This window comes from Tyto alba, unplaced genomic scaffold, assembly GCF_018691265.1.
Source record: "Tyto alba isolate M040663 unplaced genomic scaffold, T.alba_DEE_v4.0 Super-Scaffold_41, whole genome shotgun sequence".
NCBI lineage: Eukaryota > Metazoa > Chordata > Aves > Strigiformes > Tytonidae > Tyto > Tyto alba.
Window position 1 is genome coordinate 14,554,069 of NW_024881317.1, and position 18,528 is coordinate 14,572,596.

General features: G+C 35.6%; 1 protein-coding gene across 1 annotated transcript in view; it reads right to left on the bottom strand.

Annotated features, from left to right (window-relative positions):
- The window catches only part of WDR72 (WD repeat domain 72), a 111,769-nt gene extending 96,460 nt beyond the window's left edge, over positions 1-15,309 (bottom strand). Inside the window, exons 1-8 of the mRNA XM_032999274.1 lie at positions 15,157-15,309; positions 13,967-14,073; positions 10,902-10,980; positions 7,754-7,928; positions 7,152-7,228; positions 5,202-5,321; positions 3,216-3,361; positions 2,771-2,867 (exon numbers count right to left, since the gene is read on the bottom strand). Coding sequence (XP_032855165.1) covers positions 2,771-2,867; positions 3,216-3,361; positions 5,202-5,321; positions 7,152-7,228; positions 7,754-7,928; positions 10,902-10,980; positions 13,967-14,073; positions 15,157-15,309 — 954 coding nt within the window. The remainder of the gene's footprint in view (positions 1-2,770; positions 2,868-3,215; positions 3,362-5,201; positions 5,322-7,151; positions 7,229-7,753; positions 7,929-10,901; positions 10,981-13,966; positions 14,074-15,156) is intronic.
- Between the last annotated feature and the right edge of the window lie 3,219 nt (positions 15,310-18,528).

Consider the following 18,528-nt stretch of genomic DNA (forward strand, 5'->3'; position numbering starts at 1 on the left):
AATAGTGGCTGAATCCTCACCTGTCATTTATTTCCACTCAGACAAGATCTACTCTGCCTGGTACAAGCCTCTTGAAGATCACCTCTGCTTTGCCAGTATCCTTGGCTAAGTCTACATCCCAAACAAAAAAGTGGAATGGAAGGGTTCCCTAGGTTTACTGTCTCTAAATGAAGAATCTATCAATAGTATCACCAGCATATAAAAAAATGGCAGCATAAGCACCAAGATCAGGCTGAAAGAAGTACAGTGAAACATTGATAATCTTCACAACAAAACAAAGTCAGCAAAGCTTCAATCATGATAGCTTAAACTACTACAGATAATGAAAGGTAAGAATTATGCTTTTACATAGCTAGGTAATAGTCTAAAACACAATCACAGAAACATCTGGGAAAAGTTAGGTACTACAGAATTATAATATCATTGATAACAGACTTACTGACATCTAGCTATTTTCATGTAGTCAACACTAAAACTTATTGCAGTATATTTATCTCAAACACCATGTTTTCATTCTCCCATGAAGACTAGAAGTCTGTAGGTGTAAAACTACAGATAATTCTGTATTACCAGATCAGTAACAACGAAACTATGTGATAATTTACTGGTGACTTGACAAGAACACCCTGTTTAGTTGTCCCATAAGCTTCATTCTCAAGCATCAAACTAATGTCTAAGGGTGCTTAAGCGGAAGCTTCTAGTTGCTCAGAGCTCTTCCAAAAGTCAGGAAAATTAGGAATCTCCAGGTATGTCTACATTAGTATGAGTTTACATCAGGCATGTACTTTGGAAGCGGATGCTAAGGTTTGTGCTGTGGAGCTGCCTTGGCGCACCAAATCAGGATTCTTTCTACATGAAAATAAACTGGGATGTGTGTGCAGGAACACACAAAAACCACACCAAAAAAAAACAAAAGCACACCCTGTACTGTAGATAGTGTGGATGAAAGGTCATCAGCACAAACCCCTTTGTTTCACCATTACTTAGTGTAGACACAGCTTGACTGTTCACTCCTTCAAGACATTTTAATAACATCCCCACGTGTTGGGTATATTTTATTTACAACATTGAAATATGGGTGTAAATACCACAATAAGAAACTGTACTGTGATGTGGTTCAGTTTATAAGCTAAGAATAGAGATCAAAACAGATCATACCACAGGCAGTTTTGTCTCATAAATTTGCTATAAAAATTATTCAGGTAAGGTAAATACTAAAGCAGAAACATTAGAAAAGGGCAGGTGACATTATTTAAAAAATGCATACGTTTTGGAGGAAGTATGTATGAGCTTCCCCCTCTACCACTGTAACTATTATTTGCTAAGCCATGTGTTTTGGCCATTTCTTTTCCCTCACAATATCTAACCCTTGGCATCCTTCAGCAGTTATCCTACCTGATTTTAGATCACAGCATTTGGGGGAAAAGCTGAATGGCTTGTGCTATTGCCCCTCAACTGAAAATTAGTCAGGCTTCACAAGAATATGCAACAAAATGCTTTCTGAAAGCCTGTAACTGTCAACAGAAAGAAAAAAGAACTCTAGAAAACCTCACAGAAGTATATATTTGACAATGTTTCTAGTCAGGTACTAATATAAACACGTCTCCCCTGCATATGTTCAGAAACTGTTTAAAGACCTGCTTGAGCTCTCATGCAAATACACATCAAACTAATGCAACCGCAGGAAGGAATTAAATACACATCTTCAAACTATTACTATTTCATAAACAATATTAGGAATAGGACAGCAACAAAATCAGAGCCAAAGCTACACAGAAAAATCTTTTTTATTTGCTTCAGTTCAGGTTTTGCCAAAGAATCCCCTGCCATCTACTTCCCAAGTCTAATCAACTTTCTACTTTTAAAATCGACTGGTTTTTCTTACCTATTTCTTTGTGGTCACACAAAACACTACTCAAAAAGTACATCAAGATGCAGGTTTTCCAACATAGCTGAGTCCACTTGAGATACCTGTCTAAGCAGTAACTTCTAAATTTGAAATAGGTGTGACATGCTCTGCTAAATGTGAATTCTCAATCAGAAGCATAAAGATCACCTATTTCACCTTCCTCTCTTCTTAAACCTTAGAGGCTTCTTCAAGCAGAGACCATGGATCTGAAGACAGTCACATGTGCCTCATTTTATGCACTGTAGGTACTGTCAGTCTGCTCACAGGGTAAGAAAGTTAGGCATGTGATAATGCCTCTGAAGGCTTAAGATAACAGTATTCTGGATAAACTGTCACAGATTCAAACCTCTTCACTTTAGGATGGATATACTTGGGAAACAACCTATTTATGTAGTTACACTGAAACATGCATAGATTTCTTAATAAAACAAGAACTAAGCAACTTGCTTACATTTTGATTGTGGTTTTTTTGACGTTTGGGTTTTTTTTTTGAAGGCTTTTTGTTTACAGATTTGAAAGTAAAAGCTTCTAAAGCTATTTTAGACCACCTTTACCTTAAAAAAACTTCCCCTTTTTTGCCAAAATTAGGGAAAAAAAAAAAAATCACTTCAACAATTAGCCTATCTCTAGCTGAAAATAAAGGAATATTTTTTCCCTCTGAAAAGAGTAAATATTGCCAGAATTTAAGACAAGGATATCTTATGAGCATCTCCAAGTCTGTAAGTAAAAATTTTAAAATAAAGGAATAAGTCTTATTGTTTTCATAGAACAATTAAAACTGTTGATGAATCCAACATTTTTTTAGGAATCATTCATGTAATTGAAAACAAATAAGCTCACTGTAAACTTTTATGATTTTACCTTATTTTCCTTCACACCAGTAAAGCAGAGTACATGAGGATAAACAGTTTCTTTCAGCACCTTCCCATCAGCAGGGTATATGCTTTTAGAGAGCCCACTGCATAATGTAAAAAATAATTAAAAGAAAGTCGTATTTTTAGAAAGCAGAACACTAACATCCAAGATTCACAAGTTCCATTGAAAGTTACCAAATAATTAATTACAAGCGACTTTTTGAAATCACAGCACCAGCTGCCCAAGTTCTACATGGCTAATCTTACTCCTATGTCCCCTGCTGTGTCAAACAAAGACTGAGGGCTGCCAAACTCAGGGTAAATCTCTGAGTGCCAAAGTGGTTTTGTTCTGGTTTTTGATCATTTGCAACATGCAGAGATTTTCCATAATAAACCTCCCAAAGTTCATCTTGTACCTGAACTTTTTGTGTGAATTTCCCATCTGAGCCCACCTGTTTAGCAGCTGGTAGATGTAACTGTGGCCATCTTCTGTCCAGATGATAAGTCTGTAAGCTGATAGTACTTCTCCACCAGCAAAGCACTCACCACTTTTACAGAATTCAGTACAAAGCAAGGAGAAATCACAATAATCATAGACCTAAGCTCAGAAAAACAATAAAATATAAACAAACAGTATGGGCACATTCATTTTAATTCAAGTTGGTTTGGGGCAAGGTATCAATAAGGAGAAGCTTGACTCTTTGTTGTTTGACCACCTCTTTTAAAGTCAAAGCAGTTTTCATACTATCAAACTACTGCAAAGTCAGATTCAAACCATATATTTAAAAGATAAAGAAACTGACTATAATAAAAAAAAAAAAAAAAAAGATCATTAGAGCCTTCTGTTATATTAGGGGATTTTTGATGGTATTTGCTTTGGTTTGCCTTGCATTCATTATTAATCTTTACTGGACTATTTATTTCTTATAAAGAGGTAGGTAATGAATTTAGCACATGCCACTGGAGACTTTTATCAAAGCTATAAAGTCTTCTGTCTGATGATCTGCTGGCATAATTGCAGCACATATTTTAACAAAGCAGATTTTTTTCTTTTCTTCTTTGGGGAGCAACAGAGATTTTTCTTTTTCACAAACTAATTGAAAGCAAAGAACGTACAATCCTGTTTGCTTGCGAGAATCCTTCTCTCTTCAATTTCTAGAGCTGGTAAAAAATTATTACTTGTTTGGTTCCTCTGACCTTCCCATTTTAAGCCAAAACAGGATATGGTTAGGGCAACTTAAGATATTATCTGCTTGTTCACGTTCCTAGTGGCCTCATGGAGAGATTATTCATAGTCACATTTTTAAGATTTATTCCAGCACTGTGAGAAAATAGATTTCAGAATAATTACAGCAACAAATTATTCATAGCTAATTTCCATTAATTAGCTTATTTCTAGCAAATTTGATCTATATTTTCATTTCTATAGAAGTGGGTTAAGGAGCCACTCCAAACACACATGTGAATCTCTCCTACGCTACATACCACATACCTTTCTAATTAAGGAGTAAGATCATCATCATCACCTTTTATTTTAAAGCTGTTTATTAATTAAAATACAGGAGTTGAAAATCCAGAAGAACTTATGTATCTATACACTATAAGCAGTAAAATGTAAGCATTCAAATGCATAATGGACATACTACAAGAAACATGCACCTCTTGTGGAAAAACTTTATAGGAATCCATGAAAAACAATGCACGTACGGACTTTTTAAAAATAGCTCAATAAAAATATCAAGGATAATCTACAACCATATTATCCAAAGTTGACTCAGGTGTATGTGAAAATCCCTCCTCCCACCCCCACAACAACAGGATCAGATATGTATGTTGCACTAATAGGACAGGATTATTTTAAGAGGAATGTCTTAACACTGGCAAAAGAAATAGAGAATTTTTATAATTAACTTTGGTTTAAATAAGGTTTATTTTAAACTAATAAAAGTTTCAGTAACACAGTGCATTTAATTTCTTGCAACTACAAGAAAAAGTGTTACTGTCTGGGGTCTTTCGTTTTGTTGGCTTTTATTAGTGGAAACCAGGCTGTTGGCCCTGATGGAACAAAGGCCCCTGGTTACCAGGGGCTTGCCAACTCTGATTACTTCTGTCATACTTAAACAGTTTTTGTGCATCTTTGTCTCCTTTTGAAATGCACAGTGGAGGGGACTACAATGCACCCACTGCTCTAAAATTGACTAATACTTAAAGTAATCCCCTTTCTACCCAGCCAATTTCACGTTAACCTTTTAAAGCAGAAACACATTAATAAAAAATAAACATTTCCTCTCTGTCAGACAGTTAAACAGAAAAGGGATATAGCACATTTATATCTGACAAATAATGAACACTTTTTAGGTAAGATATGTAAAAAATCACATTAGCTTTTCAAAATTTTTAACAAAATTAAAAAGAAACTATAATGCTTAATAACGTACCTGCCAGCATGTGGAAGACACAACTAGAAGAAGCCTTTCTGTGTAAGTACAAAACCGTACTGCTTGACAATTTATACAGTCCAGAGATTTTGATTCCTTCTCGCACACAGCATATCTCTCCTTTATTGCACAGAGGAAAAAGGCCATAAGGTTTATTCTAGATATCCAAGCTTTTAGGATAAAAATAAACCACTGAAAATGACTTTGCTAACATACACTTTCAAAATGCAAAGCAACATATAATTCTTAATTAAAAGTGAGATAGGAAGACAGCAGGGTTCACAAGTGCCATGTAAACAGAAGACATTCAGCATGGCTCAGACCTTGATCTCACTTAAAGAAGTGATAATGAATATGGAGAAGGACTAAAGGCAGGTCATAGACAGCATCTGCTGTAATGAATATCTGCTAAGTATTCTTCAGTCAAAAAAAATAGCTACCACAACCTATAAACCCATAGTATCAGATTGAGAATGGCTGATTAATATTCTGCTTTCCCACTCATCCTTGTTGCAACCAGGACAATCTGAGAAGTATGGTGTTGTCATAGGTCTTGTTTGAATTTAACACCTCTAAAAAGTAGTAGAAAAGTAATTCATTTTCTTAGCTTTGCATTTCTGAATGTACAGATGATTTAAAAAAAAAAAAAATAAAAATCTGTATTTTCACCCTTTTTGTGTGAATATCAGACTTATCAAGGCCATCATGCTCAAAATTATTATATTGGAATTATTTTTATTAATTGTTGATTAAATCACTGAAAGTTGATGTTTTCTGTTTTGAAAGATACCAACAGTATCAAAACCTCTCAAAAAAGGGGTATGTTGGTCATGGAATTATGGCTATCAAACTGCAAACCATTCTCTCACTACAACTTGCAGCTCCAATTAATTCCAATTAAGTCAAATACTATTTCTTGAAATACGTCTCTTTAAAATATGAAGTATCTGGATTGTTACTAACTGTGCACTCCTCTCTTCACAAAAGAAGGCCCCAGGCAGTAAAAGGATGGCACCATAACAAGTATGGTTTTCTGATACCTGTAATCAATAGTTAGTCACCAGAATTTCTATAGCAAGACAGTATTTTTTGCCCTACAAATGTTGAAAATATCCCAAAAACATTGCAGATAAACCAAGAACACACAACAAAAACAGTACGGTATCAAACTTGACAGACTCTCCTAAGGGTCCTGATTCTATTCATTAACAAATAGTGCTGTGGCACGCTCTGCAGTTTGTCAAGCAAGGCAGTAATGTATCATGGATGTTCAGAGAAGACTGTTGACATTTTGCCATTTCTGTTGATGATTCATAGTACTTAACAGTAATACTCAAGTCCCTTTGTGAATCTAGCTCTCAGAATTTAATTCAAACACAAAACATTGTATTCCAATTCTAACACTTGTGCATGTCAAATGACAACTGCTGAGAATATTAACACCGAAAAGTTGCACAGAATAAGTGAGTTTGAAGATGGAGAAATAGGGCACTTGACACAGCAAGAGTCTTTTCCATGTGAAGACAGCATTGTGGAAGGCAGACAGAGGAAAACAAAGTCTAAAGGACCATTTTAAAGAAAGTAACAAGGGTGAAGAGGGAATACAAAGGCCAATTTTGAAGAGCTTTGAGTTTAAAGGACAGAGTGAAGGGGTTCAAAGAACAGAGCAACATTATCAGGACAGCAAGAAAGCATTACAGCTTCAGCATCATGGAATATGGAAAGACATTGCAGTTGTCAAGGTGAGAGCTGTCCAATGGCCTGACTAATTTTAAATATAGATATGAGGGTGTGTTTTCAGAGTTTTGTGACAAAATTAATCAATTCTGTTTAATACATATCCAGAAGATTCTAATTTATTCATATTCTGCTTCAATGTATCTCTTATTTGAGAATATTACTACATTCATGTTAATGTTGAAATCAGTTTCACACCTCACACAAACTGACCTGTATGCTACTCAAAGATGAAGATAGGTCCCACACTTTAAGAACTCCAGTTACAGACACTGCAACCAGTGAGTCTTCTGTGAAAAGTTAACAGTGAGATAGTCAAATTGAAGCCAAGTTCAAACAGTGGCTAACACAAAAAGAGAACCTTGGCATAGACACTGGTGTTCTACAGAGCACTAAAACACAGATTCTGTAGGACACAAAAGTAACTGATTGGTATACAGAAATACAAAACATGAAAGCAAATAGTTAATATTTATTTTGTCCAAACAGATATATTTCAAAAGAAGGCACAGAATAGTGGGTTTGTGCCCTTAGTTTCCCTCACATTACAAAATTAATTTGTCCTTATATCCAAGAATTGAGCTGCTTATAAGCAGTGTAGAAGCTGCTACATTTTCTCTTTATGAAACATATTAAATGAAACATGACCAACATTAGGAGTATTAAAAACACTTTCTTAGGTGCTGTCAATGAAATGTCAACATCTTGTACATAACAGCTCTGTAAAATACGGTATTTAATCTAGTAGGACGGTACTATCTATATAGATATATTTTATCACAATTAGCCTACATAAATACGTCTACAATGTATACCTTGAATTCTTGCAGAGTGTACAATACACATACAATTTATCCAATCAGAAGACTGAGATGATGATAAAGTGTGAAGAACACCCAAAGTCTTAGCATCAATAATAAGAACATCTTGATATTCTCCACAACAAAGAAGCCAGCCTTCACCTGTCATTCGGAACGAGCAATGGTAATACTGTACAAGTAGAAAGAAGTGAGTCAGCATACAGAGCTACACAAATGTGCAAGCATATTTTTCACATTAAGTATGTCAGTATTATAATCAACACTTGCAGCATTACTAAAAATCTACTGCATATGTGAGACCATACACAATTTTGCTAGTGACACAAGGATTTCACATACATTTATAACAATTTAATACAGGCATACAGCTTAGTGAGAGGTGCTTCATACTAAAAGCAGTATCTGCCTTGCATAAATATTAGGATTTTTGGAAGCAATCACGGTGTTAATCTTTTATAAGTTGCTAAACAGTTTGGGCCTCATTGCTCTGAGAGGCCTTGTCTCTCTCCATACATTTGATAAAGCTCCACTTATCAAGAGGTACATAAAGATGAAAAAAACAGGTGAAAATGCAGAAGATTCATTATGAATTTTCTCATAATGAATTTTGCAGTATTTTCCAGGAATATTTTCTACTCCATGAGATATTTGTCATTTGGACCTTTAATGCCCTAGTGTTCAGAACATACATTCTTTCTCAACAATCGTGTAAAGAAAAGAAAAAAATAAAAAGATACATAGCAAAGTACTAAGGAACAGAGACGACAGTGGTGCTGAGTGACTATGAAGATTTCTTTCTTGCTAGGTGTTTTATATGTGCAAGAACATTTGCACTGTGTGTAGTATCTATCTGTAATTGTATACATAATAGCTATAAATGCATAAACAGCCACCTCAAATGGAATTTACAAGTAAATACTACCCTTAAAGGGAACGATTATGCAGTCAGAGAAAAATATCAGACAGACCCACAAAATTATGCCTTATTTACTACAACTTCTCTGTACATTCAGTTTTGCTTAGATAATAATTCTTGGTCTATTAGTTAACTAATTGAAGTCTGAAAACAAAAGAAACAGATATCTAGGAATAGGATAAGTATTACCACAGATATGATCAGAGGCAGAAATGCATAGCAGTAGCAACCATTTATAACTACTGTTGCTCTTAAATTAGTCTTGAACTGGAAGATTTGTATAGTCAGCCAGTCTTGTGAGAAAAACCCACATTGGTTAAGATCCACAAACAGTTAAGAGTTGAACCTGGTGTTAAACTTCATTTCAAATGGCAAATACTCAGTTTGCACTGCTTGACATCTGCCATTTATAGCTGAATCATCTACGCTTAACAAAAGGAACCTACTAGACCAGATAGATCAGTAGTTTAATTAAAACCTACTAAAACATTAATTTAAAAAAGTGCAACAATTTAAAATGGTGATACTATCAAAATCAGTGCACATTAAACCTCTCAAACAGTAACATCCTGTATAAAATTATACTATCTTGGGTACTATACACAAACAATCATTCCCCATGGAAAAACAACCAAAAAAACCTAACCCCCACCCCCCAAAATAAGTAATTTATTATAAATATCTGAAGGTTGCATTTTAAGAATAGTTTCCCCTCCTATCAACATCTATAATTTCTCCTGAGAAAGTTTTCCTGTTAGATGTTCCTATTTTCCTTTAGTCATCTTGCTCAAGTTATAGAGCAAAAATCATTATCTAAGCAAAATTAGGTTTATCTCAGTTCTCCTACTTGAAGGATAAGAACTAAAATTCTGCCTCTGATCTCTACAAAAACGTACAGAAATTATCAGATAATCAGCTAGGCCCAATCTGCCTACTTATCTGAAAAACTCCTCCATAGATTTAACTATTATAATCTAATTAAGCAATATCACATAGCAGATCATACTACATCTCTATTACACTATAATTGAAGAATTGTTTTGTGTGTGTATGTACATACATATGTAAAAAGTATATGTATGCTTTAAACATATACACAAATAAAAATTATAGAATAACTTCTTAATTATCCATGCTTTTATATATATATGCACACACATATATATTTATATGTAAAAATGTATTAGCAAGAAGGTTTTCTTCTATAATTTTTACTTGATAATTTACACAAGCTTTTTCTCTTCCTTTAACAATTGTATTTGAATTCATCATGTCAACCAAAACAGTGTCATGAAAAACTGTTTCTTATAGAAGCTTTATAACATTTGGATTCTGAATTTGGCCATAATTTGAGACACATGAGGTTTCAGATTTCCATCATTTGGAAGCTTAGTTCCACCCTTGACTTCCTCACTGACGAAAACCAGCATTTTAATTAACCTAGGAACCCTGAGGTCGTCTTCTACCAATATATCCAGAAATAAGGTATCTCTGAATCAAATCCATACATGCTGGGCTCCTCAATCCTATACACATATTTATGTAAAACACACCCTCACTCTCCATCATCTAGATATTTAATGTACCTGGATACAGTTCAAAGAAGACACTTCAAGTTATCTGAAGTAATATTTAAAGCAATTGGACCTCTGAAAAATAAATGATCTGTCCTGAGTTTTGTAATGAATGAAAGTGTATTTTTGGAAGTGGGGCAGAGCAGTCTTTTGGAGGTCGGGAGTCAGGCATCAAAACCTTTGAAATGTTTAAAAATAAGATCTTCAGACTGTCTCATAATGTTTGGCTAGATTGCTTGTACTTGAAAAATATGTATGAAAAAGCAAACATTGAATTTGAAGTTTACATGCAATTTTAACACGGGACAAGAGTAAAGATTAAGACAGTTTCACTTTGCTATCCGATGCCCAGACTTCACAATAAGTTAATTGATACTGCATTCCAGATATTTACAGCTTAAAAAGAATCACTTTTATTTGATTAAGGAGTTCAGCAAAACATAGGAGTCTCAGTTCTTTTCTTTGGAGAAAGCCAAAGAAGGAAAAATAACAGATATAAAACTACTTTTATTGCAACAGGGGTTTTTTTCTCCTAATAAGTATGTTATGAGCTATACATTTAAAGTTGTATGTTTCTGAAAAATATCATGTTAATAAAGCAAAATTCCTCTTGTAATGAAGAAAGATATTCCAGAAAAGTTTCTATACTTACATAGATTGCTGTATGCCTATAAGGAAGCTTTGTGTTCTCAATGCACTGTCCACTAGTGACATTCCAAACACACATCTCCCTGCCAAAGATAACTTCATATTATTCTCTGTCATTTCCACTCAATTGGCTGGAATAATTTTGTGCCACCAAGTTTTTCTTTAGTGCTGTACTTAAGTGCAGTCTGGTCATTTATGTGGCTTTTTGTTACAGATTACTGGGTAAGAAAATGTTGTGGTCATTAGCAGGGCATGACATACTGTATCTGTTCCTTTTTGTTTTGGTAATTACACCCTGCTGCCTTGCAACAAACCTGACTTTAAGGCCAACTCTGGTCTACAACAAATTGTAGGTATACTGCCCATTACAGCTCATCAATGCGTCACTGTAACTATCTGTCGTTGGAACTACATCCTCCTGAAAATGATTCATTTCACTGAACTTAAAACATACGTTTTGAAAAACATAATGCATCTTCTACCACATCAGACTTCAGTTCTTGAGAGGAACCACGATTTCTGTGAAGAAGAAACAGTGCCACCACGAGGCTATACCTGAAATCGGTTTTTGATACAGCACTTGCCTCTTGACAACCTGAACGTCTGTGCAACGTTCTAGATTCACTTAATTACATTTAAGATTAATGTTCGAGAAAGATGCATCAGCCAGTCTTCCTCATCTAGACATTATTCAATATGCCATGGGACTGGAAACCCAATCAAATTAAAAGTTGTAAATGAGGTTGTATGAGGTATATTGTCATAGGTCAGCAACTGAACGTTGAACTTGATGTTTTTAGATATTATTTAAACAGCAAGCACTATTTCCAGAGTTGAAACAGTCATTTTATGATTTCTGAAATTACATTCCTGTTTGAGCACTTAAAGAACACACTGGGGAAAATATTTTATTATATCAGAAATACTACTTAGTGATTTTTAATCCACACACTTTCACATTTTACTATAATCTAAAAATATTACTTTACTTAGATTTTCCAGCTGAGCAAAAGCAGTAAAATTATAAATCTGTAGTGTAGCATCAAAGTTGGTAGACCAAAAATTCTAACTTAAACAGAATGCTTATGTTGTTTGTTGAACATTTCAAGGCAGCAAATTTCTCCTTGTTCATATCAGAGTGACAAGCAACTTCACTGATTTCACTACTTTGCTGTGATATACACATGAAAACATGCACAAATGAGACCAGAACATAACTTCAGCTTCTGCATGTTACACTTAACTTACTGTGTGTACTAGCAAGGAGCAATATCACACGTTTATAAAATTGTACTATAGCATATGCTATATGCATGCACAGGATATCAATGAGAACTTCTAAATTATTATGGATTCATTTATAGATTTCTATAAAAAAGTAAAAAATGCTGTTTAATATTCATCCTTCTAGAATAAGTCAGTTCTACAAACACGTGAGAGATTCTGAAGTGGGATGTGGGGTGAGTATCATCTTCCATACAATTTCTTCCACCCTCAGTACAAGCAGATGAAAGCTTGAAAATGGCAGGAGTGAATGATTCACAAGCCAGACAATGCTGTTCGACAAACCCAGCATCTCCTGAACTTGAGGTTTCCTATTTCTAATTATCTCAACTTCATGTTGCAGCCTTCCATGGATCAGTGATGGATGCTTTGCCCTTATGTAATACAGGTGAGACGTCAGCAGTAATTTGGTAAAAGTGCATATTTAAAGGGTCCAAAAGACTATTCAGTCCTACCTATACACATTCCAAGCAAGTCCAATGATCCCTTCTGATGCAGAAACTTTAGGATGTGAACATCTCTCTATACAGTATATTTATAGCAAAACCCTGATTTGTTTCTTAACGCTTTTCACCCCAGCTTTTGGGAAATGCAGTGTCATTTCTCTCAGTATGATCTGGAAACAATATTGCACTAAGAGCTTCAGAACTAAGATGAAAAGTAGTTTTACCTCTGAGCCCTTGAGTAGAATTGTAGGTGGCCAATACAAAACTAGCTCTGTAGACTTTTCAACCTCCTTTCTGCAGGTAACAGCCAGAACTGTTTAACATTACCTGTCCAGCAGGGCAGTCTAACCTTTGAAGATTAAGAAGCTTGAACCAGTTTGTTCAAGTTATCCCTTTCTTGTATACTCATGACAGTGTGAGAATCAGAGAGAGAACCTAACAGCTGGAAAGGATAAACAGTAAGAAAGCATAAGAAAGCAGTAGCTTAAGGTGCAGGGAGGTGTAACCTGAGGAAGGGCGATTGACAGGAACTCTTAAAGGGAAGAGGTTTTAACAGAGATGTCCTGTTAATTGAAAACGATAAACCCAAAATGAGAGGAGAATATCATTAAGCAGCAAGACAAAATTGTTTAAGGAGGTAAGAAGCTAGCCTTAACTACTTTCAGTAGCTGAAATCCTGAACAGAAGGTCTTCAGACCCCAGCTGAAAAGTTTATCAAATATTCAGAGAGGAGAAAAAAAAAAAAAGAAGTCTTGAATGCTGACCTAGCAGAACTGCAGAAATTAGTTTGACTCAAGTGATGGACCAAGTCACAACAAACACATAGGAGAAAACATGCAAAATCAGGAGCCTCTTAAAAGAATGTAGTCCAAAATGGCAAGTCAGATTTAAACAGAGACAAGGAACATAGATGCCTTTTATTCAAGGGCAATCTTTTCTGTGCTTCCATATATAGTGAGCAAGCATAACCTGGATCAGAGTACATTAGCCTCTCGCACTGATTCAATCCTCAAGACTGAGCTCAGGAAGGAATAGAAAAAAGGACCATGACATTAAAATGCTTCTGAACCTGCTGATTCCCTCCAATAACCCATTATTCTCCCTTTGAATGGGGCCTAGCTGACCCTCTGAACAATTCATTCTCCTGACTACTAACTGGATATTTGCATGTAGCTAGATTAATGTATGTAAGCAATACGGTCATCCTAAATAGCTGCTATCCTTTTCATATCATGGAAAATGTGGATTAAAAACCCTTCTGCCAGATGCAGAATCTGACCTACATCTTCCATATATTTAATGATTTAAGATATGAATAATTGAATATTCAGTTACCTACCCATTCTCAGTAGCACTTACTACATATGGTTGTTTCTCAAACTCTCTTGCTTTTGCCAAGCAAGTTACAGAAGCAGTATGGCCAAAGAGAATTTCTTTAGATGAAATCTAGGGGAATAATACAATGGTTGAATTTAAACATAATATTTTCTGTATAAACTAAAGAGATCTAAAAGCAAAAAAATACTACTTGTAGATGTTGTTATTAATGCATAATTGTCAATCTGCTTTATATTCTTATGTTCTTCAATCATGTTTCTGGAATGTACAAAAATGTGGATGGATTGTGCAGTTTGCATACAGTACAGTTTGTATTCACTGTAGCCTAAAAATTGCACTTTCTGAAGAATTTATGGAGCATCAAATGCTATAAAACAGACAACATGCAGAATATCTCTGGCCTTCACCCTATAGCATGCAGCAAAAGTGGCAGAATGAAGTAGGGAATTGATACAGTAAAACACTTAAGCATGTGTTTCATACACGTTTAACTAAATCCTTTGATTAGCATCACTGCATGCAAAGATCTTAATGGAAAAAGGTAGCCCCATAAAGTGCAAACTAAAGTTTCAAGCTATAGTTGAGCACAAATGGGCAGCCAATTCCAAAAAGAATAGAACCCTAGTTCTAGGAAAGCAGAATAAAAAATTGGAACTGCTTTGATTCTGTTCCATTCTCAGAAAAACAAATATTTAGTAGTCAAAGCAACAGCATGCTGGGAAGTTTTCAGTTTAATTATACCAAAAATATGTGTTTCATTTTACTTCCATCTCTGTACAAATTTTTCTATTGTTAATCTGGGAGAGAGATCTGGTTTTACAAATAGGTATTTTTTTCTGAAATGACAGGCCATGCTCCGCAATTTATTTAAAAAAACAAAACAAAAGACTTCACAAGAGAGGGATCATGATAGTTGTGTGTTTATTTCCTGTCGTTACTCATAGCACACAATCTCAAATTATAATCTACAGGTCATGATAATCTATGAAAAATTTCCCAAAGTCTGCAAATAACTGGTTGCTCATATAGGCATTTCAACACATTTTGCTTCATTAATTTCCTATTACAAATATACCACTATCTTTAAAACCTAATATAAATAAATGCAAACCCAGATAATCCCACTGTTAATAATTAAAGATAAAACTCCAATCTCTCTATTTGGCAGACTGCAGCACAGTGGACACAAACCTTTAATTCTGATGAAAGATCCCAGAGACATATTTGTCCTTCTTGACTTCCCGTAACCATAGTCTGTTGGTCATCGGTAATCATAATAGCAGTGATGCTGTGCGAGGGAGCTATTTTCCCCCACACTGCCACAGCCTGTACTGATACCTTCATAGTCAGCACCTGAAAACAGAAAGAAGTCATGATGATTCTAAGTAACATGAAATATAAGAAAAAATAAATAAGGTAACAACATCTGAAAAGGGGAGGTATAAAATACTCATGCAAAAAAGCTGATGAGGCATGGAAACATTTTCTAGCTGTTACCAGCATCATCCTAACACTTTCATTAAAATAGCTATCCACTAATAGCTTAAATATGCAGCAGGACAGCAACGTGCCTCTATGTTAAATCTAGGCAGCATGAAACATGACCTGAGTTACAAGGCACCACTGCTATCACAATACTGAAAGATCAGCAACAGGAGTCATGTGCTACTCCACACAACCTGACTTAGCTCTGATGGGTCCAACTGTCTTCTTCCTAATTTTGGTTGGTGGGTGCACCATGCCTCCCTATCCCCTCCAACCAGCAGCGCTGCTGATTCTCAACAGCTAACTGCTGGAGCATGGAGATGGCAGGAACAGGGTGTCACTAAAAGGTCTGTGGTTCCTAGGAGGATAAAGCAAGAGAATGAGATATTAGGGCTGGAACAGGGAAACAGGTGGTGGGTCAGGGATGAAGAGAAAAAATGAGGCCCAGGAGAGCAAAGGACTCTGCCCTCAACCATTCAGTGGCATCTCTTAAAGATAAGACCTACAAGAAATGTGGAAGCACAGTCACAAGCTGGAAAACAGGAAGAACAAACAGTCTCCTTCTGCTACGCACCTCATGAGTCTCTTGTCCAAAAAATTTATCATAAGAGATTTTAGTCACTGCTGCAAAAAAATAATTTAACAGAATTGTCCAAAATGATTATTGGTCAATAGTTAATTCAATACAGATTCTTATGAACTGCATTTCCAGGGAACTATTTCAGTGTCTGTTCAAACACTAGTATTTACAAAATATCCTAAAATCGTCCTTATTAAAAAAGTTCTGCTGTGCTTGTTTTTAGATTTGATGCCTGTGCCTTTTAAAACCACCTCTGCTGGCTAGCTGGATTCTGTACTTGTTTTGCTTCAAACAAAAGCTTTGAGAAAACTGCTTTCTCAGTCACCTCACAAGCCTTCTGTCACATTGCTTGCTATTCAGATACCCATGTTCAACAGTCTCTAATATTTTACAGTATTCCCAACAATACCTTCAAAATAAAAAACCAGCCAGTATCTGATCATAAATAAGTTGGCACTTAAATAGTCAACTCACATAAAAAATTCATGTATGTCCTGTTGTTAAGACTTTTCAGCAGACCTAGGAACATCCAACAAGTATGTCTCCTTTGCATCAACTTATGTGAAAGAACTGACTGCTAAAAATAGACACAGATGAACAAAACCTTTAGCATCAGTGTCTTTACATCAAAGAGCCCTACACTAAACTGCCAGTGTCTACCCTACCCCAAACACAAACAATTCCCATATATATGTCAGCTGTATCAAAACTCCCAAATTATTAACTTGAATATATACAACTGTGTCCAGCACTCCTTCCCTGTACCTTGTGATGATTCTTTTCTCCTTCATTTTTCCAGAAAGCCTGTACAGATGCTTCTGAAACATCTGTTTACCTCCTTTCCCTTTCAGCTTTCTGAAGAAAGTTCCAGAAGACTTCTGTCACCTGCTTCTATTGTCAGGGATAGAAAAGGGTATGAAGTTGACTTTTGCCTATGAAATGACTCTAAACACTGAAATTTCCCAAGCATGAGTCAACAAGAAAAAACAGATTTTAAGGTCTTCAGATGCACTGTTGTCTAGGGTCACAAATAAACAAATATTTTAATTATTTTCAAAATACTGTATGCCACCTCCTTTTTATCCAAATAGCAATACCATTGAAAAAATACTTCAGAGCAGCTGCTTTGCAGATGCTAAGCAAAATTCGTATTTTGGAGAAGGTGCTCTCCTAAAGAGACAGGAACCGGGTAGAACAAAATGCATGGCAGCTGGTAACAGCCAGCCAAAGGATGTAATATAGGAATGATGCAAAGTGACATAAAGAGCAGTTTCTGTGATAATTCAGAAAAGACCACAGGAGAAAAACAGAGCACAGAAGCAGCCTTTTAAGCTATGTTTAAAGAAACTGTAATACAAACCATCACTAAACCCAGCATAGTAGCAGCTGAAAGCACTGACATAGACAAGAGGTATCTTCATTACTACTAATAAAAGCCTTAAGTGACACAGAACTAGAGGAATGGTCTTGCCTCCTTACAAGAACATGATACAAAGGGCTCAGCTACTGGGAAAAAGGGCTGAAAAGACTGGTATGGCAGACTATCGAGGTCCTGCCGTACAATCTCAGCCAGAATATCAAAGACAGAGGAAGAAGAAGCTAAAAGAAAATTAATTGAGGTCAAGTGTTTATTAGGCCAAATCACATTTAGTTTCATTTTAAAGCTCTTTGTGGGCATATAACAAAATACCAAGAGATGTTATTGATCTCAGCTTTAGAATATGACTTTTCTAATGCCTTTTTTTTTTTTTTTAAATCTCTAGTCATATGAAGTATTATGTTTACTGGTGAACACTGAAGTTCTCTTCCAGTTTATACCCTGAAATGAAAGTTACTCTAAGCAAATCCTAATGATATGTTTTTAAGTATCAGCTAAGCAAATAGAATTCATCATTTTCACAGGTCTTATAAAGCAGTGGCTGCCAAGTCAGCGGTCTGATAAGCCAAATCCAGAGTCTTTAAAATGCATTTTCTTACGTATCATGTAGTCATTTATGCTTGTGCCATGGGAGTGTTCAATCACTCTAAAACACCATAAGGCAACAGAATTCAGGTTTGTACTGCATCAAATATGAAGTCATAAATTTCTTGTGAAAGAAACACAGAATCAAGACCAATATTCTTAGCAGAAAACCTACTGCTGAGGGAGTGATGAGTAACAGAGAACTCAGATGATCAACAGAAATTAAAAACTAAACAAATTGATAGATTTTGCTAATGTATAGATGATCTATTTGTACACATTTGATTTAGATATCCATGAGTGTCATGAATTGTGGTTTGAGCCTACTCAGCAGCTAAATGCCACACAGCCGCTCACCCACCCTCCCCCCACTTGGGAACGGGGAGGGAATCGGAGGGGCAAAGGGAGACTCATGGGTTGAGATAAAAACAGTTTAATAATAGTAACAGAATAATACACTGGCAGCAATATCAGTAGGTAATGGACAATACAGCTGCTCACCACCCGCCAACCAACACCCACCTGCTCCCAGCCA